This window comes from Centruroides vittatus, unplaced genomic scaffold, assembly GCF_030686945.1.
Source record: "Centruroides vittatus isolate TY-2023 unplaced genomic scaffold, ASM3068694v2 scaffold_3046, whole genome shotgun sequence".
Lineage (NCBI taxonomy): Eukaryota > Metazoa > Arthropoda > Arachnida > Scorpiones > Buthidae > Centruroides > Centruroides vittatus.
The window spans coordinates 1632522-1659702 of NW_027122699.1; the positions used below are offsets into that span (position 1 = coordinate 1632522).

A 27181-nucleotide genomic window follows, 5' to 3' on the forward strand; every position below is an offset into this window, starting at 1 on the left:
AATCAAATTGGTATACTGCACAAAAATAATTGCGCATATAAAAAATCGCACAAAAAAAGACCGCACAAAAACAGGTTTGAGTACTCTGTTCCTTTAGTGACCTTGACGTGTTTTTGAAGAGATGATCGCCATTTTGGATGGGAGTTCGTCACGTCCGATCAAATTAATATTCAGCATCCAGAAGAGGAAAAAGACTGCAGTGATCGAAAAACTTCGGAATATTTAAGCGCTCTACGAATGCAAAAATAAACGTTAAAGTCAACAGTTGCGGATGATATAAGGTAAAGTATATTAATTTGTTACTGTATAGAATTTAAAAGTATGGTGGAAACTCGATTAACCGGAAGAATTTTAAAAATGCGCAGTACGTACCAGAATATAATACACAGATTACGTAACGAAATTACTACGTCATATGTCGACTGTAGCGCCGCGAAACTAGGTCGTATAGGTAACATTATGTCAGATTTTGAAAAAATTAATTGCCTTCAGATACACTAATCATAGTGTTTATAGTGTACAAATCTTTAAAATGAAGGAGTGGACAGATCACATTGAGGAAGACATAATAAAAATGGAAGACTTTTTTTTTGTAACTCTTTCCGCCCAGTGGGCACTAAGAGGGCCTCTTATAGCAAGCCCATTATGGGTTCGGCCAGGCCCACAATGGGGTGACCGGGTGGTGAGGGACGGGGATCGACATATCCGGATCGGACCATCCCCCGAAAAATTCCTGGGGATTTTTCGACTTGTCCGGATTCGATCCCAGGTCCCATAGGGCGGCAGGCTGCTAACCTTGACCGCTCGGCCATCCGGCCGCTAAAAAGGGAGGACTGGGAAGGGTTTTGTCATAAGAGGCGAAGGAATGAAGAAGATTTCCTCTCCTAATCTAACAAAAGTATGCTGGAACAGACGAAAGACGAGATGATGTTTAAACTTTAAAAGCAGCGTGCTGGACGTAACAACAAAGCAAATGAGTTTCTCGATTATTCCAAAGACCCGGGTTCCATCCAGTTTCCAATGTAATTAAAGTAATTTGATTAAATTTTTTAGACTAAAAATTAATTGTGTCGATTTTGAGAGATAGACAGACAGAAAATCCAAAGTCGATAAGTTCTGATGCGGGCGAGAGAAAAAATTTCAAGAACTTTCCAAAAGCGATAGTTAAGTCGTTGTTTGTTTGTACGCGGCAACGTCACGTTCGGACGACTGCCGTTGGAGGCGCTTTCCGGGAAGGCTTTCTACGGGAAACGCACCTATTTAGGTGTTACAAACGTGAAGAAAACCCGAAAATTTTTCTCGTGGTCGGTCCGTTGGCTAGGCGCAAACCCACGACCGGTTTCGGCGTTCGGAGTTTTTACCACTCGGCTACTGGTGAGCGCGAAAATAATCTGGAAATTTAACGTAATTGCTGGAAGACGGAGTTTTGATATTCATATTAATATCAGCCTAGCCCTAGCTTGGTCATGCAAAGTTTCGTTTTGATTACATACGATATGATTTCTTTCCGCCATTTTGCTAACGAAATCGAAACTAGGGATGACGTCGTGTCATTTTGTTTTATTTGCAGTGTACAAATTGTTCTATATTAATGGAACTGACATTCTTATAAAGTTTAAATTATTAATAAGTTCCGAGTTAAAAAAAACTCTGTAAAATAAGTCTTCGTGTAACATCTAAACAGTTATTGGACGAACGAAAGAGAATTTCGGAATCTTATTGGACGGTTTGACCATTATGATCCGACTGATTTTTACCATATAAGGAAGCACGTCTAGTTTGAACGAGTCGACTGCGGAGGACAAAAGTTATCGCAATGTTTTATTCCTAACTTATTTGTCAAATAATAAAATCTACAATAAAAAATAAATGCAATTACTGGAACGGTGAGGTTCAGGATATAAGGAAGAGAGATAAAAACATGGCGGATACGAAAATTATACTGTATCTTCTAATTATATTCTTACAACTATAATGAATCTTGGAATTTGCTCTTTAACAAGTAAATGGACGAAGTAAACATAATAACAAAATTTCCTGTTATCGGCCGCCACATTGTTTTACTGACACTTGCCAAGATTCGCCCGATTGTTCGCTTCGTTCTTCTCGTTTTGAAAAATGGCGACGAGAAACAAATTGGCTTTGAGAAAGTAAGTAGTTTTTTTACATTCTGCTTTCGTTTTCGCTAGCGAACGCCTACAGCATAAACGATTCGGTGCACACCCGGACTCGCTAGTGCCACAACCTGAACGCGACTTAAAGTGGATGTTTCGATCTGGAATGTTTCACGAGCTCCGAAAAAACTACGAGGAAAAGAATAGGCTCTACTTTCTCTTTATGTTAAATAGCCTAAACACAAACAAAGGATTGAAAACAATAAGTAGGGATTATATCTTCTCGTGATAAATTACTGTACGAAGATCGGGATCGGATTCAATTCCGGATCCCTCGCAATTTAAATTCGATGCTTTACGGAGCGGTCTTGCCACCGATTCGCAACGAATATTAATATTCTACGCGAACAATTTTAGATAAAAGTTAACGAATTAAAAATATTTTAAAGTCTGTTTTATTGCTAAATCCATTTTATAACAATCAATTTTTTAAATATTTTAATCGAATTTAAAATCATTTGTAACATCGCTTGTTCGGAAGCAGTACGTTTCGATGGCCGGATGGGCAAGCGGTTAAAGTGGCAGCCTACCGCTCTGGGGAACCGGGATCGAAAAATCCCCAAGAATTTTTCGGGGGTAATCCGTCCGGATATATGGGCCCCGTTCCTTACCACCCGGCCGCCCCATTGTGGGCCTGCTAAAAAGAGGCCCTCTTAGTGCCCACAGGGCGGTAAGATTTTTTAAAAAAAGTACGTTTTGACGGTTATTAATGATTTAATTATTATTACGGTACAAAATCAAAATTCAATTTAATTATTTAATATTACGTTTATTTAAAAATAATTTAATTTTAATTATAAAAGATTTACAAAAAACAGCAGACATCTGAACCTTATAAGAATTTCCGGGATATTTAATGCAAACACGAAAGTTTTCGATCTACGCAGGAGATTATCTTCAGGTTAGAATGTTTTCAAAATGGAAAGCAGAAACGTTTTAAAGATCATTCCAAAAAACGTATAAACAAGAATATTTTTAATTGTACTGCTCCTGTTGATAGAAAGATTGCCAGGCACAAGATAATTGTCCTTCTTTTGTCCTCCTTCCTTGAAATTAATGCAACGACTTCTCTTTTGCGATTTGTATATCTCGAGAGCTTCCAGTGTCCTGATATGGTCGTAATGTTTAGGTTGTCGTATAATGGAAGCTTTGTCCAGATAGGCTTGAACGTCGTTGTCCTTGGCATACCTGGATAGGGCAGTGTTGTATTTTCTTTTATCAATATCATATTTGTGTTCCGCAAGCCTTACTTTGAGTGGCGCCGATGTATTCAAGATCACTTTCGAATCTATTGTCCCTCAACGGAATCCTATATACTCTTGGTACCCTAAGCTTGTCGGTATTGTCTTTTCCATTTCTGAGGATGTTATATGTAGTGGATACACGTCTATATGTTAATCCGTCCCCTTTGTGTCGGGCAATCTCTTTATACAAGCTTCTCATGTTGTAGTTATAATCTAGAACAATGCGGTGCGTGTTGTGAGCGTTCCTACTTTGCTGCGATATATTGTTAGTGAATGTAAAACGAGTACCCTTGTTGGAATAGGCAATGGCTAAATTACGAATAAGACGTTTTTTCTAACCATAGTTTTTTAGCTATGTTCTCTAGACGTTCGAGCTCTTTTAAAAGAAGAGAGATATAAAGCCCTTTTAAACCATTATATCAGGGATACCCTGCTGCGAATAGATTCAAGATAATTACGTTGACAGATTGCATAGACGGGTCGTTAATTTCACGCATACAACGTAAAACTAAAGATGGACAGGGCTGCAATGACTTTACCCCTAAACTATTCGCATTCGCAAAGACCCACAAACACCATAAGACCTATTGTTGATTATTGATAATATATTCCAGACTTACTGTGTTTGAGATAAAACATTTATTTAATTAAAAAGTACTCTATTAATTAACGCGAGAGGGCGCAAGCCGGCAGATAATAATCGATGCCACCTACCGGCGAAAAGGTGAAAATAAACATTAGCGAATCGGCCATTTTGAAAGAGGGAAGATGACTACCGTCAGTGATAGAAATAATACCGATAATACTCGGGAAAGATCGATTCAGGAATACAGAAAGAAACTTTTAGAGTATCGAGAGATCGAAAGTCGTCTGAGAGAGAGTAAGATTTCTTTATTAATTTCCATTTTTACGGTTTTTTAAGCGTAAACGGCTGAGTCATTGCACCGCGAAATAAGCCTAAACTTCATTGTTTTAATGGGTATTTATACATTTTAAGGGAATATGAAATGTATAATTACCTTTTAATGGAAACGATTTAAAAGTAATGTTGTTTTACACGCAGTGAGAGAACAACTGAAAGAGTCGAATAAACAATACGAGAAGTCGGAGAACGATCTGAAAGCCTTGCAGAGTGTTGGACAGGTAAGATTCTTCTTCATTTTTGTCGGCAAAATTAACCTTTAACTTAAATTACGGATGATTAATAAATTATTTCACCAAACCAACGAATATTTGCAGAGAATTTATTAATTATTTAATTAAAAGCAGTTTATGAACTGGCTACAAATAGTTAAAGGGTAAAATTGCAGTTCCGAATGAGGGTTGGACCCCAAATTTTAGACCCCCCCTAGACTGACAAAATGGTCCTAGGCTCCGGCAAGGTCTCGACTGTCTCGTTCGGAGCTGCATTTGTATCCGTAAAAGATGCATCTAGAGAAAAATTGTAAGGTACTTTTAAGTAATTTAAGTGTGTATGTATGTATATATATATATATTTAATGTTACCTAATGGTAAACCCTACCAAATGTCCAGTATTTTGTTACACTGGTTCTATACTATTACTATATAAAATTTTAAATTCATTTTTGTTTTTCAAACATGTTTTTGACGTACATCAATTTAAAATATTTTACCAAACTTTGATGATGATGATAATAATAGCAAAGAAGTTAATATTTATTAGATTTTTCAAATGTATGCCTCTGCCAGTTTTCGATAAGTCTCCTTGGGTAGTTATTTAATAGAAACATTTTAATAACGTTGATAATTTCATTCTTTTTATCATGTTCCAACGTACTTCTATTTGTAATCTTTTTTATACGGTTAACAAAAATATTTCTTTTTATATAAATTGGGGAACAAGAATAATAATCTGTCACTTTACTGACGTTATGCAATTTTTGTATTTTTGTACTCTTACCGAATTAGGTTCTCTTGATGTCGACACGTCTAAAAAAGACGATTTATTATTTTGCTCTCCCTCTATTTCAAACTTCAAGTTACTATATAAATTATTAACAATATTCAATAAACTTTTAGGATTAATTTCATCACTATTATACAGAATGAAACAATTGTCCAGGTACCCATTATAGAATTTTATACCTTTTATATTATTTATAGGTGTGTCGACGTCGATTGTACTCGCTTCTGCCAGTATCGGTCTTATAACCGATCCCGTCGGTATACCGCTTGTTTGGGCATAGAATTTACCGTCAAATTGGAAATAATTATTTATTAATACAAATCGTACCGAATCAATAATCGTAATTAATCTCGATCGGGAAATTTATCGTTCTATCAATTTTAATGGAGGGGTACATATTTTTGACATCTGACGATAACATTTTAAAATTATTTTCTATTTTTACACCTTTTAAGAATTCTTTATTACTTTTTATACTATTTTTGGACCTATTTAGTAACTTCAATTTTGGTTTTGAAAATATTTTAAAATTATGCGAGCAGTGTCTTACATTGACTAATGGTCTATACAAGAGATGGGCAAGCAAGAGTTCGGTGGGAGCCGAAATGTAAGTTTTGCAAAATGCAGTTCTGTACCGACGTGGCGGATAGTACGGTAAGGCAGGGAAGGATAGGGTGTCCCCCGTCCGGGTCGAGAACTTGTTTTAAAAGAATAGATTTGTAATGTCAATTTAATTTATTGCACCAACTTGGAAATAAATTACTAAATATTACATATTTTCACAAAATTGTGGAAATAATTTCTGCTTTTTATTATTTTTTTAAAAATTTTAACACTTTCGGCAAGAGCCGCATTTGCCCGTGTCTGGTCTATACGATGTCTGATCTTTGTGCGTTTTTACTCTAATATTAATTTTTGGGGTCCCGTGACCATAATTAATTATATATTTTACTTCACTTTTATTTTCTAATATTTTAATTTTACTTTTTAAATCTTTTCTATGGGATTGACTATTAATTCGTCGTATAAATCATAATCTTGAATATTCAGTACACTCAAACCTGTTTTCGTGCGGTCTATTTTTGTGCGATTTTTTGTGTGCGGTATATGAATTTCACTCAAATTGGTATACTGCACAAAAATAATTGCACAAAACACATTGCACGTATAAAAAATTGCACAAAAAAAGACCGCACAAAAACAGGTTTGAGTGTATTATGCTCTGTTTTGATTTATCAGCTTTTAAAACTACTAAATTGTTATTTTTTATAACATCTTTTAAATTTTCCATATCCTTTATGCTCAGTAAAGTATTTTCTATGATTTTTTTACAATATTCTCAATTCTATTTCTAATTTCAGTTTTTTTCTATTCCATCAATACTATATTCTAATTCCACTGCAATTTTAGATTTTGGCATTGTAGTCTAATTCTTTACTAACAATTCTTTTAAATTCTTAGGTATACTAACATTAGATTTGTTTACAATTAATTTATCCTTCCAATCAATTATTTCCTTTAGACTTGGTATATCACAATGCTTTACTAATTTATTATATTTTTTTAACAAAAAGATATATATAGATCTAAACTTTTGTTAAACCTTTGTATTTCAGATAGTGGGTGAGGTACTTAAACAGTTGACCGAAGAAAAGTGTAAGGCCGTCCGTAGTCGATTTCTATGCGAAAATTATATTTTAAACGTTGCTAAAGTATCTTGTTTTCGTTTGCAGTTATCGTGAAGGCCACCAATGGACCGCGCTACGTAGTGGGCTGCCGACGTCAACTCGACAAGAGCAAACTGAAGCCGGGCACGCGCGTGGCGCTCGACATGACCACTCTGACAATTATGAGGTGACCCCGTCGTTTCTTTCGGAAGTGATTTTACTTTTAAGTTTCGGTTCCGACGTAAAAATTTACGACGCTGCCGTTTCCACCTTAGATACCTGCCGCGAGAAGTCGACCCGCTCGTGTACAACATGTCCCACGAAGATCCCGGCAACATCACCTATTCCATGATTGGTGGTCTGGGAGAGCAGATTCGGGAATTGAGAGAGGTAAGGGTTTCCACGTCCGTTTCCCCAAAATTCGATTTTGTACGAAAGAAAACCGTTTGCTCTTTCAGGTCATAGAACTTCCGTTGCTGAATCCGGAGTTGTTTCAGAGAGTCGGAATTACGCCGCCAAAGGGTTGTCTTCTATACGGACCACCTGGAACTGGTAAAACTTTATTGGCCAGAGCCGTGGCTAGTCAAATAGAAGCCAACTTCTTAAAGGTGAGTGCTTTCTGCGAAAATTAGGAAATTTATAGACAAATAAATACAGTGTACGACAAATGCATAATTCTAGTAAAGATGAAGTAAATGCTGTCGAGAAAGACGTGCGTCTTCGAAAGATGATAGATTGGGTCGACCAAACTGCATGACCTTCGTGGAGTGTTATGTCTCCACGAGAATCCTCGCCCTGCACGCTAATAAGAACTATGGGTTAGAGTGATTTGGGTGGGAATTTCTTTGTCACCCCACTTATTCGAGATTTATCCGTTCATAACTTTGCCATTTTTGGAGATTTGAAGTGTTACAAGGTATTCAGTTTGTTAGACAAAATTAGAGGGGGTTTGAAAAATTCTACAAGAAAACTGTCAATGGGATAAATGCTTAAATAATTCAGAGGATTACTTTTAAGGTTATAAAAATGTAGTTTTTAATAGACTAATCTAAGTATGTTTTCCCCAAAATAATGGAGCATTTGTTAGCTGTTTCTAATGTCTTTACTGTGTATATGTTAATATAAATAACAAAAAAAATTGTTCGTTCCAGGTCGTGTCGAGCGCCATTGTAGATAAATACATAGGCGAAAGTGCACGTCTGATTCGAGAAATGTTCAACTACGCACGAGATCATCAACCTTGTGTCATATTTATGGACGAAATTGATGCTATAGGTATGATAACAAATGGAATGGAGTATTAATTTTTAAAAATCAAAATATTTTAATTTTGTTAATTTGTTTGAATGCGTTCTTTTTACGTAGGCGGTCGCCGTTTCTCCGAAGGGACGTCCGCCGACAGAGAGATCCAAAGAACGTTGATGGAAGTAAGTCCCAAATAAATTGAGCACGGAGTCTTATTTAGTAAATTGCGAATATTAATTTTTAAATTTTTGGCAGCTCTTGAATCAGATGGATGGATTCGACTCTCTCGGTCAGGTCAAAATCATCATGGCCACCAATCGCCCGGACACTCTCGATCCGGCACTTCTCAGACCCGGACGACTGGACAGAAAAATCGGTAGGGTTACCGTCTACTGCACCGCTCGCCCTCGGTCGAGGAAAAGTCTTCCGGTTTAAATTTCTCTCCTCTTTCTCTAGAAATTCCTCTGCCGAACGAACAGGCCAGATTGGAAATTTTGAAAATTCACGCGGCACCCATAACTAAACACGGAGAAGTCGGTAAGCGGCAACTCGTATTGTTAAAAACGAGAAACCGACTTTGATTCGAGTTACGTTCGTAATTAATTTCTATTGTAGATTGGGAAGCGGTCGTCAAACTTTCCGACGGATTTAATGGCGCAGATCTGAGGAATGTCTGTACGGAAGCCGGTGAGTAATGCCTCTTTATTTTTGGAATTGTGAGATGGGGGATGCACTCTCTGCATAGCAATTTGGCTGAGGTTTTGTCATAATCTTCTTTTTAAAAAATGTTTAATTTTTTTTGTTTGGACCACTTCTACTACTGCATTGTTAACAGAAATATAAATCCTTATCACGTGCTTCTAGTTGTCATTAAGATTTTTGTGGCTCAAACCTTCAATCTTCATTGCCACTCAATTGTGATAGTTGCTAATTTTTTTTTTTTGTAAGGCCAGATTTTGTAATAACGGTAAAGTGTTATAAACGACCTTTGACGGTTCGATTAGGATACGGCACACAAACGGCTTTGTGTTTTTAAAGTCGACTTCACTGGCTTTTGAACTCATTGTTTTGCTTTCTCCATTTTTGAATAAGATCTGTGATTAACAGTATTGTTAAATATAACACTGCTAAGTTTGTAGGTCATCTTCATTAAAGTAGAACTAAAAAGCGTTAGCATTCCAAAACAGAGGGTCGGAGGAAATTGGAAAATCGACGCGGTGGCCGTTTGTGGTGCCGAGAACATAAAATTTTATTTACGACACTTTCTTTCTGCTTTAAAATTTTGGAAAAATAAGTGCGCCAAAATTTGACTGATTAGCTTTTTTGCATTTCTCGGTTTAAAAACCATCAACATTGGGAACGAGATTCTGTGAGAGCAAACCCAAAACATAAAAAACAAAACATAACTTCTGTTTTCTATTTTATGTTTTGGGATAAAAAAAATTTTGAAAATTTGACAGAAATGCTTCTACGTATGGTTACATTTCACGATATTGTAAGTTGGGTCGTTACGGGCATTTACAATTTAAAAAGAATAAAAAAACTTTCTTACTCCCAAAAATAAGGCTTCTGCTGTTTAAAACAAAACATTTAGTGGCCGTGTATTAATAACAAATACGTGCCATTATATGTTAAAGGACTCTGCCGTAAAGGGGAAACAAAACAATAGCGGGTAGAAGCCGCCATCGATTCGACGATAAAAATTACTATAACATCTATGAAGTTAATTAATGCTCCTTGCCTCTATGTCCACAACCTAGAGAGCTTAATTATTATTTCACCAAAAATCAAGTGGTTAACAGGTGAAATTTGTTTTATGTTCCCATTAGACCGAGCGGTCTCAAAGCTAAAGTTCGTTGCCGGTTGCCAGTAGATCGAGAAATGCAAAACAACCCGTGGTCATTTTTCAGGATTATTTTCTGTAAGCAAAAGGTAAACCAAATTCAAAATGCTCAACTCTTTTATCAGTATTGGCATAAGCTGGAACTAGATTGACAAACCATAAGTTATTTTGTCTTTTTGGAAGACATTCATTGCTTTTTCCATTCAAAACAAAACTGTAAAAAGTTAAAAAAATTCAAGAGTTCTTTTTCTGTGTTGTGTGCAGTGGATCTTCCGAGAACAACGACGACCACTCGAGTCATTTGGAAGCCATAAGGATCTTTCCAGTCCGTCGATAGTCCCTCATTTCCACGGCCATAGTGTTTTACTTTATAAGTTTACTGGAGGTCCCTTGCTTGGTTTGCTTTTTAGCATGCTCTGCTATAGTGGTGAAGTGCTTATGTTTGGACTTTTGTCTGTCAGATGTCTATGTGCATGCACAACTACTACTAGATTCCAAGAATTTTATAAAATGTTAATATTTATTCGCTTTTGTGGAGCATGCTAATTTTGTTTATCGGCTCGACCGTGTTTTTTTTGGTATCTAAAAGGAGTCTCAAGTTTAAAAGAATTATATTGCAGTGGTGTCTAGAGGTCAAAAAAGAACTTTGACAGCTGTTGTAGAAGCCTTCCAATCCTTGCAACAATAATAATTTGATTCAACCCATTATTTATGCATTAAGACTAGTTGCATCGCAAAGAGTTTTCACAAATCTTTGACGAGTACGTGAAGCCCGTGTATGTCACGGGTGCTTGTTTTACCGATTTAATCGTCCAATGATTTCAAAACTTTCCACGCTTATGTATTTTCTATACAATAATCATTTTTTCCTTGCGTGTGCAAATATTCGATCTAATTCGAATTCTGTTTTTCCAGGCATGTTTGCCATCCGCGCCGACCGAGAATACGTCATCGAAGAAGACTTTATGAAGGCCGTCCGTAAAGTGGCAGACAACAAGAAACTAGAGTCGAAACTGGACTACAAACCCGTCTAATTCATTTGTATTTCTTTTTGTTTTTGGTTTAAATTAGAACAAAACTTTTATTTGTAAGAAATAAAAAAAATTTGTGTTACACGATCTTCTCTAGCTCTCTAGCGTACTGTATAGTCTGGGACGCGAGCTCCGAGGCCGGGATGGTCGTGTCGGAGTGCTTCACTTCCGTGCTGAACACGAAACGGTTGTCTCTGTCCATTTTCCACCCTCTCTACAATAGAAAGAAAAAACTATTATTACAACCTGCCACACTTACATAGTTTTGGACAGATACAGAAGTAAAGTAGCAATTTATTAGTGTTATATTATGCCACAGTTCAGACTTGTGACACATCTCCACTGGCTCTTTTACCTTAGACCGGTGTTTCTCAACCTGTAACGGTTTTATTGAACGGGGCAACTTAGTATCGCCCCCTTCATTTTGAAAAAAATTTGTTGGGCGTTAGCCTCTGCCCTCAAATTTGTCGAGTTGTAGACGTCAAAGTTTAAACCCGCGTAAACAATTACGCCAACGAGCTACAGACTTATTGATCACTACAGTGCAAATTTCTGCTAGTTTTCTCTAGCGTTATCAATTACACGAGCTTTATCCTTTCCCATTCACCTATCGGCAAGAAGCCAATAGGCGAATGGAAAAGGATAAAGCCCCCGACGGTCTAGATCATGGGTTGCAATAAAATTTTTCGGAGTTGCCAAATTCAAAGAAATTTATTTGACTATAAAAAAATATAAGGCTTTTCATCAACAAGTATCAGGTACCAGTAAAATTACGTGTTTTATTCAGACCTCTAATAAGGCAGAAACAAAGTGAAATTCTATCTGGGATTTCGCTTAACTATGCTTAAGTGAAATTAGTCTACTGTCTATCCAGGGGTCACAACAAAATTTTACACACAAATGGAGAGGGGGATCGGAAATGTAAATAGTTGCACACCACTGATCTTGACTGCAATTTCCTATTTGGGAACTGCCAAACTCTCTTTAGTTGGAATAATTTAAAAATTTTTTTATTGCTTTTAATTGTTTTAGAAATTTTTTATTTTGTAGTACCGAATAACAGCAATAACACTAGTTTTCCAATACGAAACACAAAACGGCTATTACTGGCATAACTGGTGTGGATATCCAGAAAGGTCACATTCACTATGTTATCTTTAGCAATTGTGATTAGACAACACTAGTGTTTTATAAAAATAATTATTATCTACAGTATACTAAAGAAAGAATACACTATTGAAAAGAGATCGAACCACAGTAAAATAAACTATGCATTAAGTGCAGATTATTACTCAACAAGTGAATTTTACATCTTAGGCCAATAATCACATTATATATGTCATTTGTATTGCAGTCACTGTCTGTCCAATAATAATAGAATATTAATATTTTCATGTAAATCACTATGGAGTTCCTAGGCACTTTGTGAAATTTTTTCCAAGTACTTATACAGGGTGTTTTTTTTTTTATCTTGAGACAATGAAATACTTGGATCTCATTATTTTGAGAAAAAGGTAAGTTATCTAGAAAAGTTGTAGGGTTTTGAAGGCCCAATCAATTGGTGACCTTGGATGTGATCTTGACCTTCAATGTCATTTGAGGGTCAAGTCTCTCTTTTTTCAATGGGAACACACATTTTTGACCTCGGCAATGGAAAGAGCACGAAATTTCACAACCAGATTTGACCTAGACCATAAAGTCAAAGGCATAAGTCATGATTATTTTAAGGTTTAAATTATAAGCTTTTTCTAATGGGAAACCATACTTTTTATTACTGGAATGGGCAGGGAGGTAAAAGTTACATTTTTTCGTGACCTTATTACTTTGACCTTTAAAAGCGTTCGCTACTTTTAGCACTATCTAGGAGTAACAATGTGGAAGTAGTAGTTTTCTGCTCCCTTTGAGGTGCTTATTTTCAGTGAGTCCCTTTGCCCCTCACTATCGTGGTGCTTGTTTTTTGTGAGTCACCTTACTTCTTGCCATTGCTTGAGATGTTGGTTTTGGAAAAAATTTTATAACAAATGTTCAAAATAATGCCCTTCCACTTCGATGCATTTGTTGAGCCGTGTTTAAAATTATCACGCTTGAGATGACCTTCAGAAGTCAAATTTGGGGTACTTGAGGTCGTGGCTGGTTGTGAAATTTCCCGCTCTTTCCGTGTAAATGTAACTTTTACCTCCCTGCCCATTCCAGTAATAAAAAGTATGGTTTTCCCATTAGAAAAAGCTTATAATTTAAACCTTAAAATAATCGTGACCTTTGACCCTAGTCCACCATAAGGTATCAAATCTGGTTGTGAAATTTCCTCAGCTACTAATTCTCTAGTATGCCCCAAAATGTGTTCCCATAAAAAAACAGACTTGACCCTCAAATGACCTTGAAGGTCAAGGTCACCAATTGATTGGGCCTTCGAAACCCTACAACTTTTCTAGATAACTTACTTGGATCTCATTATTTTGAGAAAAAGGTATTTCATTGTCTCAAGATAAAAAAAAAACACTCTGTATAATAGCTTGATCCATCACAGTATCAACTATTGACTTGTTTAGAAAATTTCTATTGTTAAAATAGGGTGTCCAACATTAACCTATCCGATGGTGAAATTCTTCTCCGTTGCCTGTGATGCCATGTTGAATTTTCGTCGATGTTAAGCCTAACAATTTTTTTTTTTTTAATAATAATTGTGTTTACTGTGTCGTTAAAAATTATTTATTTTGTTTGTGCAACATAAAAAAGTATAATTTTTCATTTTTATATTTTTTCAATATATTTCAAAAGTTCGTTTTAATATAAAAATTATGACGCGTAGTGACATCTAGTATCAAAAATGTTCCGACGCAGACACGAAAATATTCGGGGTTGCCCATGCAGGCCAATGAGGTCAACACGAAAATTTTTGGGAACAATGCAGCACAGGTTAATAGAACATGTACCAATTGGAACTAATTACAAAAGAATTTAATGATTAGAATCATGAAATTTGCATATAAATATAGAAGTGAAAAGAAAGGGTCAGTAGAATGCACAGTACATTACCCTTAAAAATGGGACATGGAAAGGATCTAACTGAAGAGAAAACAATCCAAATTAATGTATTTCACCAAGAAGGGAAATAAGTGATTTGGAGTGCTAAACATCTGGACAATCTCATTCGACGATGTCAAAAATAAGGATCGACAGACAGGAAAATGAAATGGCAGATGCAGGAGTTAAACAAATTAACAGACAATGCTTCTTTCATCAAAATGAAGACTGGCAACTGGCTCAAGGAGAAAGAAAACTGATTAGAGTTTGCCAGAAAAACTTTGATAGAGAAGGATGACAAAAAGTAATCTTGGATGTGAAATAACGGTTTTAAGTAATACCAAGATGAAACTACATAAAAAGCAATACTCAGTGGCTGACAGTGGTACACTCTTGGCAAGTTTTATATGGAATAGAAAAACAGATCTGATGATGATTATTGTTTCAATAAACTTATGGACAGGAATGTGAATTCATGCAGGACAAAGCAAGGTTCTACGTTTCAAAGTTAACATCCTTTTCAGCATGAGAATATCCAACTTTTGAACTGGCTACCATTCAGCAAAAACTTAAACCCCAATTGAGAATCTTTGGGATGACTTGATTTTCCAAATTTAGGTAGTGGAAAGCAATACACTAACTTCACTGAACCAAAAGTTGCTCTCATTGAAGTCTGGGAAAATATTCCATAAGAATGAAGTTATCAAAGATTAAAAATACAATTGGATATTGACTGCAATGTCTCCAAAAATGGTAGTAAAATCAGCTACTGATTTTATTTTACTACCATTTTTGAAGTTTAACAAAACATTTTGACATAAGTTAATGCTGGACATCCTACTTTTAATTAATAATAATACAGGTCTACAAAAACATCAACATGAACACTGTAATGAAATTGATTTGCATAATGATATGAGTGATGTTTGAATCGTAGAAAGTCTAACAAGTGCAAATGTCCAGAACAGTTATCTATGACAAGTGTTGGGATAATTAGGACTCTTAAAACTCAGGTGGTCCTTCAGACAAGCTCAGAAGAATTTAAGGACAATGCATTTCCATTGGACAGATTTGAAATGGTAAGCAGAGAGCATCCAGACAAGGATCAAAGCAAAGCAGTAGTGGTCAAAAATGTATCCTACCAAAGGCAACATTACAGAGATTAAACACTATAGCCAGTAGGGAGAATCCACCAACACAATCAGAAATTCACACAAGGCTACTCGTTGACTAACACTAAACCTAATTATAATCTGAAGAAAATGGGTCTTAAACTTGTCAAGAAACCCACATGCCATAAGCGTTCCAATGCATCCACCCAGAAGAGATACTATAGATCTTTGGCCATTCTACCACCTGCAGAAAAAAGTTTTTCCAACCTATTTTATCACCATGAATGAAACCTAGTCTGTCTCACTAATTCCCGAGGTGAGGAAGGTCTGCTAAATTAACAGGAGCCAAAATTGCTCTTAAGCATTACCATGTCGTCCACATGGGGTTATGGTTTGGGCCAGAATGTCAGTGAAGGGAGCATGAAGCCCATTTTTGTGAAACCTGAAGCAAAAATATCATCAAAACACTACATTGAGATCCTTCGTTCTTTCTTCCGGTCGGATACCAAGAGACCGTTTCCAGACAGTGACTTTGGCAATCATGGTGAGGATTTGATAAATGCAATAGTAGTCTTTGCTGTATATAAAGGTGCAGAGTCCTGATAAAATACAAACAGTCCTGGATGCTTCTCTCCAAAATCATTTCTTTTGGGGCTACTTGAAATAGAGTAAAGAAACAAAATGTGCACACATTAAATGGATTAAAATTTGTAATTTCTTCCTGAATGGCACAAGTCCTCAAGAGATGATAGATCAGGCTGTAAAGGCTTGGCCACAGAGTGAGGAGTAACTTTACTGCAACTTTAGAGAGTTGATAGTGTGTGGAAGGTGATGAGAAGGATAAAGCAGAAGAGAATTGTTGTTTGGAAGACTGACACATTCCCTTTGTTTTGGTCAGGTATATCCATACACAATACAAAGCGGCAAAATACATTAAGAGTTTTAGCAATAATTTTGTCTGAAGAAAAAATTAAACTCTAAAGTTAAAAAATTTTTCAACCAATTTTAAAAAGGATAATAATAAAAATGAATGAGTTATGGATAACAAAGGTAAAATAAAAAATATTGTTGTTAATGGAAAATTTGTTCTAGTGGGTCATGTCTATGGAGGAAATTGCTTAGTGGGTCACCACTAAGCAATTTTCCCCAAACACGCATTTGAATACACAAGTGTTTGAGTTTGGACAGGTCAAGTACTGATGTACCATTGTACTAACAAACTACAAACTTGCATGAAAATAAAATTGTTTCTAGGAAATTGCTGTAAGTCCTATTATTGGTGGAGGACTGTACATTTTAGAATGGTACATCAAATCACAGCATGCAATTCTTTTAATCTGTGTGTAACTTTTCTGATTTTGTATACAATATTTTGTGAAAACAAAAAAATTTGTAACAGATTCTGGTAATATTTGATTTTATAAAAGCAGTTTTTTGTTTATTGCATTTAAAAATAGAATAAGTGTAAATTTGGTGTAAAATTATTATATACAGTGGCAATACAGACAATGTAATAATGAAGACTATGAATGCATTTGATGTATTTAAAAAGAACAAAATAGTATGGTTATTGTTATAACCAGAGACCGATAGGTTATTAAGAAAAACTCAGCAGAATTAGAGACTTGTATCAACCAAAATACCTAAATTATCCAAAAAGCCAACAACAAAGAAAAAGAATATGGAAATTCATATTTTAGAAATTTTATAGCATATCAAAATGTAATGAACAGTGACCAATTTGTATACTTTGCAAGTTTAACTTCTAGTTTCGTAAAGTTTCACTACAAAGCATTTTAACTTTGCAACCTTCAAGCATTTGAAGGACCACTCAAAACAAATCATACAATGTACATTTTTCAAAAGAATCAAATTTCAAAAATTGAACCTCAATTTAGTGGAAAATTTGTTTTTAAGTTATTTTAAAAATAAAAGATTAACATAATTAAATTTATTGTTTTAAAAATTTTTTTAAATTAAATTTTTCTTCTAACTTTTTTCTTATCAAATAATAACTCTTGAGAAATTACAAATTTTATATCAATTCAATGTCAGGATTGCAAAAAGTTGTACAAGTAACCCTTGATTAACATGTGAAATTAATTGCCACAATCCCTTCCCTTTATATGGCAGAAGTTTTAATTAAATGCAGCCTTAACAGCTTCTTTACTTAAAGGTATATTTTTCTCTACAAATAAAGTGTTAATGAATTTGCTATTTTCCTACCCAGGGTGAATTACAACAGATATGAAATTTAACACATTCCTGCTAATGTGATATTGTATTCTTTGTTTAAAAGCTTATTTTAAAACTTTACTTCACATTTTGTTTGTGTAAAATCAAATTGAAATGTCTATAGATAAAATAAAAAAAGTATACAATGTGCCTGATCTGTAAGTTTTGTGAAAGATATAATGCTATACAAACAGTAAAAAATACTCTTAGTATGTATGGAGAATATGCTCCTAAATGTCAGGCATGGCAAATGCAGTTTTGAAAGTTTCATTTGGGAAATTTTGAACGAAACAATACAATACAAAACAAACACACAGAGTGACCAAAGGCTGTCCACAAAGAAATTTCAGGAAGAAATTGTTAAAAATCAACACACAATAACTCATAAACTTGCAATAAATCTGCGTGTCACCAACATGATGATTGTGTTCTGCATGCATTAAGTGAAAAAACAAACTGTAAAAAGTATAATTTTGTCTGATAAAAGGTAGGCAGCTCTAAAATTTCCTTTTTTTAAATTTAGTTACTCATTTTTGATAGAATACTTTTTTACAGATGACAAAATTAAAATGAAAATATTTGCTTTTAACCAAAAATTTGTTCTAGAAGGGGGTGATTGATTGATTGAATACTGAAGTATCACTGCATTTGATTAATGCAATTTTGATATATACTACAGTATCAAGGAATACCTGTATTATGTTCAAATGGGGCTGTGGAAAAAGTCTTGGATACAACTGATCTAGCCTAATGCTGCTTTTCTTTTGAATCATCTAAAACAGTGTTCTTCATTCTTCAACTGCCAGTGTGCAAAAAAATTTTACCAGTTCACAGAAAAAACATTTGATCACACTGAAGCTAACATAGTTGATTGTGGATGACACTTAAATAGTAGTTGTTACATACAGTAACTCTAGTTAAGCATATATAAACTTAATAAATAAGCATATTTCATAGTTGCAAATATTTACTTTGTCCAGATAAAATTATCCATAATTTTACCAGTACGTGACGAGAAAAAAGTCGAAAAACTGATCTAAAGTTAAATGTACCAGAAATGCCCAAGAAACATCAATGAACTTACATGCATTAAGATCCAGTTGTGTGTATTAATAGTATATTGGAAGTGCAAGCGAGGCACTGTGTTGTTGTGTCTTGTACTTCCAAGAGGCTGTTTGAACTTTGAAGCAATTTTCTATCATTAAAAATAATGGAAAGTGAATTAATCCATTTCCAGACCCTAAACAATACCCATTTCAATGAACTTAAAACAGCAAATACACAAAATTCAAGATAAAAATAATACAATTAAATGCCATAATAATAAATTAAAACATGAAGACAATAAACAGAATACAAAATACTGTATAATAAAATGAAAGTTGCATTTACTGATTGCACACTATGGATTTTGGCACCTCAAACATGGCTGTCAGATCTGCCATAAGAGTGCCACATTCACTCTTTGTGGCAAGTTCCTTTTTCATCTGAATCTGATTATACAGCCTTCCCCTTACTTGTTGGACTTTATTGTTTCCAGACACTTCTCAGATGGTATGATTAATAAGTAAAGGTGTGAATAGAAAGTTTTTGCTTATTTTTTAACAGCTCCCCTTACATAACATAGTTATGTGATTTAATTATAACAGTTGTGAAATTTAACACATTATTGCTAATTTGAGATTGTATTCTTTGTTCAGAAGCTTATTTTATGGTTTGAGTGCATTTTTCACTATATCTTCAAACAAATTTTTACAAATTTAGCATTCAAAGTACAAGGTACCACTATCATTTTGCTTTTTATAATTACAGTAGAGCAACGATTATCTGACTCGATTGGGGACTGGGGTTGGTCGGATAACTGAAAAAACGGATAACCGAAAAGTATGAAAACATAGATTATTAGTATAGTATATCGCTATTAACCTACTTTGTGTTGAATTTTCATCGATGTTAAGCCTAACAAATTTTTTTTAAAATAATAATTGTTGCTATTGTATTGTTAAAAATTATTTCTTTATTTTGCACAAAATAAATACAGTACTGTACTGTATATTGAAAAATATAAAACAAAAAAAAATACAGATTTGGGTTACATATTTTACATAAAGTAGGCCTATAAATTAGAAAAAGAAGTCCAAAATTTTCTTTTGTTTCACAGCTGACACTCGTTTTTTGCCACTAAATCTCACACACTTTTTAAAAACAGCAATTGGATAGAGTCATTAAATAAAATTAAGCCTCGTTTAAATACTGGCCTCCCTTTCATGGTCGAGCCAGTGTTGCCAGCTAAAACATGCAAAAATTTAACAAAAATAATATTAAAGTAGCCAAGACATAAGCAAATGTAGCGCCACATCACTAGCAGGCATTTGAATTTGCCGACTAGAACGCAGTTCGTTAACCGATGTGACGGTTGATCGGGGGGTCGGATAATCGATGCTCTACTGTATCTATAATCAAAACAGTTTGTGTGTTGAATTTGCATGAATATTTAACAAAATTTTTATCTAAAAAAATTTTGTTAAATATTCATGCTAAATATGCTTACCTCTCTAGCATATTCCTCCATTTTGTCTTGTGTTTCGAAAAACAGCATCCTTCTTGCTTCAGTAAAAGCCAACTGTTCATAAGCCTTCTCGATACAACTTGCAATCTCGTTTCTGACTGTATTCAGTAATATGTCCATGAAAAACTTGTAGTCATTGGCTGGAACATTTCCTCTCGATAAGAATATCTGAAAGCGATATCCAGTTCAATCTATTTCATCTAAAATTTTTTTAAATCCAAAAAATTCTTACCTTATTATAACTACCCTCCATCAAATACTGTTCTAGAGATACAGGATGTCGAATGTAAATATTTTGGAGCTCACGAAATGGCAAAAGTTCTAATTCCTTTGGATAAATTCTAAATTAAATTACGAATAATAAAATTTTAAATTATTTGCAACTTTCAATTTACCATGTGGAATTCAGCCATTCTGTTTTGGGCTAACAAGCGAAGAAGATTCAGACCCAGAAGATGATACTTGTAATTTGAATCCGGAACATCATTCCTATAAATAAATTAAAATGCATCAATTTATGTAAATACACTAACTTTTGTTGATTTCCAAATGTTACTTACTGATAATCAAAATAGTAACATTTCAATTGTGCCATGTAACGTTCGAATGACGGAATGTCGGCCGTGGCAATGCTCAATCTGGCTCCGATTTCCAAAGTGTCACCTAAAGAAATAAAAATGTTTTATTTCTTTAACATATTACTTAATGGAAGAAAGATGTATCATTTAAAACAAAGTTATTTCTTACGTGTAATAAGCAGCTCTTGTTTATCAATAGAAGTTTGAGATGTCGGCAAGAAAGATATATTTGTCAATTCAACCTGAAATAGAAGTAATAAAAGTTATGAAATAGGATAACAAAATAAAATTCTATTTTTAAAAAATTCTGTTTAATTATCCACAATTAAAAGATCAATTCATAAAAATATTTTAAGAGATCATAATCGTAGAATTATTCTTTGCAATGAATATCTTTACAAAAAACTATTGGATTATTACTTTTATTAATAAGATAATTTTCTAGACTAATTTTTTTATTCAGTCAAATTGGTTTCACTAAATATAAAAAGTTTTATAATGTTTTTATTTGCAATAGAATTATTATTTGTTAAGCTACATATTTTAAAGTGTATAGTTATGATCATGCTGTATATAGTCTGAAAGTAATTAAATGGCTGTCAAAAGTGAAACAGTACAGGTCTTTAACTTATACAAGATCCTTCTTTCCATAAAACTGAACAGGTGCAATCTACAGACATACAAAAATCTTCAGAAGATAGGAAATAAAAATAATATGGAAAAGGTTTCCTGTCATTTTATTTAAATGTTGATATTTTGATGACTTGTCAATGCCTTGATCTAAGAGGATAAATAAATTGGGAACACAAAGACTTCCAACATAAAACATTTACTAAAGAATCTTACATATTTTTACCAAGTTTCATTTTTACAAATGCTAACTTGTGTGTTATGATAATGCCTGTATCAATCACTTCGTCCATAACATATATAATAAAGTGTTAATTTACCATATAATTCATTTTTACATATTTTAAACATAAAAATTGTTAATACATAATCCAAAAAGTTTCAGTAATATAAAATAAGGATGTCAGAAGTATTTACAGATTTAATCATTTATCACAAAATTATATCTAACTTTAAAAAAAAATCTGGTTTAATTATTATATATAAATATTTTTGAAGAACTTTGACTCATCTTTAAATATAATATATTAAATGTTTTAGAAACAATTTAAGTAAAATGTTTCCCCACAAGTGTGGAATCTTATAAAATGGTTAACAAAAAGGATATAACCACAGATAAAAAAATGTGTAATATTTTTGTTTATGCTGTAAAATAAATATATGTTAGTTTTGTCTGATGTTGCTAACAAAGTAATGAGATGTTGAACAAACCTTTCTTCATTACAAGTAAAATAACATGTAGGTTTCAACCTGTTAACAAAATTTTGTTCTTATCTCTAGAAAATCCTGGAGAAGGAGCAGTCCAGACAAATCAATATATTTTATCATCTATCTCAGTTAATGGTAGCATGCCTCACTCATATTCATGAGATTTCTGATACATGTCTTGAAAAATGAACTTTTTCAAAGAAATGCAATTGTCTACTTTTTATTAAAAATGTGCATTTGCTTTAAAAATTATTAATTTTTTTTTAATTGTCCATTAAAAATAAATTTAAAAACAGCATTAATGTATTTCATTTTACTGTTCATGATTTTATTATTCTTATGTTATAACTTAAATTTACTGTCTGCTTTGTTAATTAGCTATGAAAAGGGAATATACTTATAAAAACACTAATAAACCAGAGAAATGACCCTAACGATGACTGTTTACTGTCACACACAATAATTCAATGTCATATTGGACAACAGTAATAACTAAATGTTTTTTGAATTTATTTAATTGCTTAAAATGCCAAATTGTCCATGATATTCTTACATTCTTAAACTTAAAAATATTCAGTATTCCCAAAATAAATACACAAAATGTATAAATCCATGTAATTTACAATTATTTTATGTAAAAACTGCATTGATGCGAGAAAGGTAAACTCAGACTCAAATCTGCTATCTTGCAAATAAGAGCAAGGCATGTTTCCACTGAACCGTAAGGTCTTTGACAATATGTTCTGCAAAACTTGTAAGTCAACAAGTTTTGCAGAACATATTGTCAAAGACCTTACGGTTCAGTGGAAACATGCCTTGTATTTTTTTTTTACTTTGATTTTCTTGAAAATGTTGGAGAAGCATGCTTTGTCCCTTTGCCCAATACAACTTCATACCAAGGTTTATCCATACAAACAATATTACTGAAATTTTGTGATGACGAAGTCTCTTACTCATTAGTCATAATAAACACATTAGCAAGGTTGAGGCTGAAGTTTTAAACGCAAAAACATGTACGTCGGATGTTTAGTACCGCTTTCCTGTAAGCCTAGAAGTTTGACAATGGCGTTTGGAAAGTCAGTAGAATCATGCTTGACATTCTAAACGCCATTGTCAAATTTCTAGGCTTACAGGAAAGAGGAGATGAACGTCCGACGTACACGTTTTCGCATTTAAAACTTCAGCCTCAACTTCACTATTAGTTGTATGAAGTTCAAATTTTGCAACTAGTGAAGCAAGAGTTTCATTGGAAAATTTTATCATGTGACAAAAGTGAAAATGACACTGATCATGGAGTGACATGCTAAGCATGTTCTTTGGTATGCAAACTGACAGTATTGTTTTTGTTTTACTTATAGCATGTACGGTACAAGCACTACAGATACATCTACAAGTAATGTCAAACAATGAATTGACATTTGTGTATGGCAGAATCAACTCAAAGGACAGTCATCATAGACTATTTAAGCTACATATCAGTGAAGTGGAAACATGGGCTTATTTCTCAAAATCACATTTGCAACCACCAAAGTGACTTCACAACTGATTCTTTCTTAAAATGTGCAATTCTAATACATCATGCAATTGTACTGGTCACATCTTATGATTTTCAGCTGTGCAAACAACTGCAACAGCAATGGCAGTTCCCAATAACTAATAAACCTCCTCTGAAAACCTGGGAATAAAAAGTTTGTTCTATTTGCACTGATTGAAAATGTGCATCCAATCTGCAAATGACTGTGCTGTGTCATACAGTGGCAACTTTGAAAATAGTTATTCATGACAGAGAGAGAATACCAGTACAGCTTTAAAACAGAGATTGATCAAGCTGATTCTGACTCACAAATGCCTGTAGAATTTTAGTTCTTCATTTTATCACAGAAATGATAAGAGTACAGGCATTGCATGAGACAAGTGAATGTCTCAGCGTTGATTGCAAGTACCATTTTATAGATTTCTGATATAAAATGTTGATTATTTTTAGTTTAATAATGACTATTATTTTAAATATAGCGAAAGAACTAAGTAAAAAGTACTATCATTTGCAAATGACATTCCTTCACATAAAAAAGTAGAAATACCAGGAAAAGTGGGTATTGGTTCATTATAAAGTCACATGCTTGAGTTGCAATGCCTACAATGTAATGATGACAAGACATATGTAACTAATGCTTACTGTAGTTGCAGTTGTCTGTGCAGCTGGAAATTGCAAGATGTGACCACTGGGTTAGGCACCTCCCTGAAACCATAAACAACAAATTTAATGTTTTACAACCAACACTCTCAAACTTTGCATACCAAAGGATATACTTAGCATGTTTCTCCAAGGTCATTGACATTTTCACTTTTGTAAAGAGAAAACTAACCATTGAAACTCCCACATTCTCTCATCATTGTGGCAGAATTTGAACTTCATACAATTAATTAATATTTATCATATCACAGCTTTCAACTTTTTCCTATTCAGTATTACTTACTATAACCATTGGCTTTGAAACTACTATTGTATGAAATAAAAAAAAAAAAAGTCAAGTCACCAAGGAGATAAAAACTAAACAACAGAACAGGTGAACAGATGCATTTGTTATATCATGCCATATGATGTATTGATCATTTAGTAAGGGGGAAAAACCATGTAACTTTTGCTTGTCATCTGAATTGTAGCATAGCAAAAACTACATTATACATGTAACATTACATTTTAAGTTATTTTCAAATACAGCAATTGCATTATAGTATTTACAGTTCATGAAACTTTAAATGCACAGTGCCTGACATACCCAATATACAAAAACAAATGAGTTTTTGGATTATCTGAAAAACTCAAGTTCAGATAATTGAGTTTCCATTATATGTATGTATAAGAAACTATATTAAAAATGCACACACTTTAAATCAAACTCTAGAGATACTCATCACTAATAAAGCAACAACCACTGCCGTACAACATAAGGCCGTATCAAGTATATTTACTATAGTGTATCGGGTTTCATGGTGATGTTTATATTTGTACTTTCACTAATAATTTGTCAATGAATTCTTATTTAATATTAAGCAACAAAAGTGTGCTCCAGAACAGCAATAAAATCTTTAATAACAATACATAAAAATAAAAAATTAGAAAAAATATGACCATTCAATCATATCAATTCATATAATTTTCTTAAAATATACAGTTCCTGTCACAAATGCTCAATACAATCCTTTAAAAAAGTTCTATTAATTAAAAGTACTTTAAAACCTATATTTAAAGTTACGTATTTCATATTTTTTAAAATTGAAACTGAAAAAATTTGACATCCACACGAGAGTCTTCCTACTCCATTTTTGGAGCACTCCCCATAGTTCACACACCGCCGGCATAAACAATAGGAATGAGGCTCTTAGTCCGACTTTTTGTCTATTTTCAGAATACGAATCAAATTTCTCTACATTAAGTGAGTACATTATCACAATCTATCCATTCAACATAATCAAAAACTAGATCCAACACAAAATCAAAGATTGGTAAAAGTTATTTTTAGACACTGCACACATACAAATTTATCTAAAAATAGCTTCTACATCAAATGAATAAATTCAACGTCAAATACAAGAAAAAAGAAAGTTAGTTTGTTCGCTCATGTTTCTTGGAATAAGAGCCACACAGGCTACATATGCTGTGCCATACCAAATGATATACAGTGAAACCTCAGTATATGACCTTAATCCGTTCCTGATGTTTGGACTTATACCGAATAGGACGTATACCAAACCAACCTTTCCCATAAGAAGTAATGTAAAAATGATTAATCCATTCTCATGTAAAAAACCCTGTTGATATGATATATTAATGGGGTTGTAAAATAATTTAAACACTGTTTGAGCACATTAATAAAAAAATAAATTTTATTATAGATTTTTAAAGTTATTACAGTATATTGTATTATATTATTTAAATCATTAAATCAAAATCAAATCAAACTCTCCTTAATACTAATAATATGTTTAGAAATTGATTAAACCCCTTTTGCAACGTTAGCAGATTTAATAATGTCTTTATTTTTCACGATTGTTGATATCGTCGTTCTCGGAATATGGTAAATCTCGAACACGCATGCCACATTCGTATTTCTCAACAATCTCTTTTTTCAGTTCCATTGTGATTCTAATCATTTTTTTAGTTTTCTGTTGCTTTTCATTTGCCTTTTTGCAATTCATGATTAATAAAAATAATAAAATTTTACTTACAAATTAAAATCAGAAGAAATTTAACAGTTATAAACCGTGGGACCGCGAACGTTCTAGTCTGGTCTAGTACACCGATAGTGCTACTTGTTCATAGATGGTATGTATAATTGAATTAAGTCGTATACCAAGCAAAATTTGTTTCATCCAAACAGGACGTATTCTAAAGCAGACATATACAGAGGTTCCACTGTATATGTATACAAATATATATATGTACAAAATATAATAATAAAACAGAATATAAACAAATGTATTTAATATTATTTCTCATACCAGAGAAAATAATTCGCCAAATCCAAGCTTCATTTAAAAAATAGGGGAAAAATAACTAGGAATTGTGACAAAACTTCGGTTCAACAGACTCAAATCTTTGACGATGGCATCTTTAAAAGGCCGCAAGTCATCATAAACACAAAGAAACGTCGGCATTTTTACGCAGTTTTAACACAGATCCGTCTACATACGAATTATATTCACCTTCACAACACGAAACCCGATTTTCGTCTGCACTTTTCAATATAAACACCTTCGTCATTTATTTCTGACTAAACTATAACTTTAATTCGATTAATCGCTCGATAATTATCATTTGTATAGTTAATTGCGGTGTAAATTAGATAAATCGTATTGTTCATCCGAAACGAGATGCAGACGACAAAATGATTCAGCACATACGTTAAGCCTAGTTAGGCTTATCGCTCGTACTTTAAATCCCACATAAAATTTTACTTACCTCGATTGCGTTTAACAATCTTTGACAGACGGCTAAATTGGGGGGTGTTTTATTCCATTCCGCAAATAATTTTTGATAAGTGGGAACAATCGTTTCCTTTAAGAACGATCTACCCGAAGTACCCATTTTGAACTGATTGACCGATTTTAGTTTATCCATTTCTCGCCAGAGTTCACTACGTCAATCGACCAATAGAAATTAAATTTCCCGTGACGTTTTTTAAATCCCGG

At 33.6% G+C, this 27181-nt stretch overlaps 2 protein-coding genes across 2 annotated transcripts; one reads left to right on the top strand and one right to left on the bottom strand.

The window, feature by feature from the left end:
- Positions 1–4138: 4138 nt before the first annotated feature.
- On the top strand, positions 4139–11219 carry Rpt4 (Regulatory particle triple-A ATPase 4). Its single transcript, XM_067285929.1, has 12 exons — positions 4139–4298; positions 4482–4561; positions 6963–7002; positions 7080–7200; positions 7289–7403; positions 7472–7621; positions 8165–8288; positions 8379–8440; positions 8514–8634; positions 8715–8795; positions 8874–8945; positions 11017–11219. The coding sequence occupies exons 1-12, from the start codon at positions 4187–4189 to the stop codon at positions 11133–11135; spliced, it is 1197 nt and encodes a 398-aa protein (XP_067142030.1). The 5' UTR covers positions 4139–4186; the 3' UTR covers positions 11136–11219.
- LOC136988110 (26S proteasome non-ATPase regulatory subunit 8-like) lies at positions 11116–27137 on the bottom strand. Its single transcript, XM_067285931.1, has 7 exons — positions 26952–27137; positions 20820–20892; positions 20633–20735; positions 20468–20561; positions 20305–20400; positions 20055–20240; positions 11116–11346 (listed from the first exon to the last, which is right to left on the bottom strand). The coding sequence occupies exons 1-7, from the start codon at positions 27108–27110 to the stop codon at positions 11212–11214; spliced, it is 846 nt and encodes a 281-aa protein (XP_067142032.1). The 5' UTR covers positions 27111–27137; the 3' UTR covers positions 11116–11211.
- Positions 27138–27181: the final 44 nt, after the last annotated feature.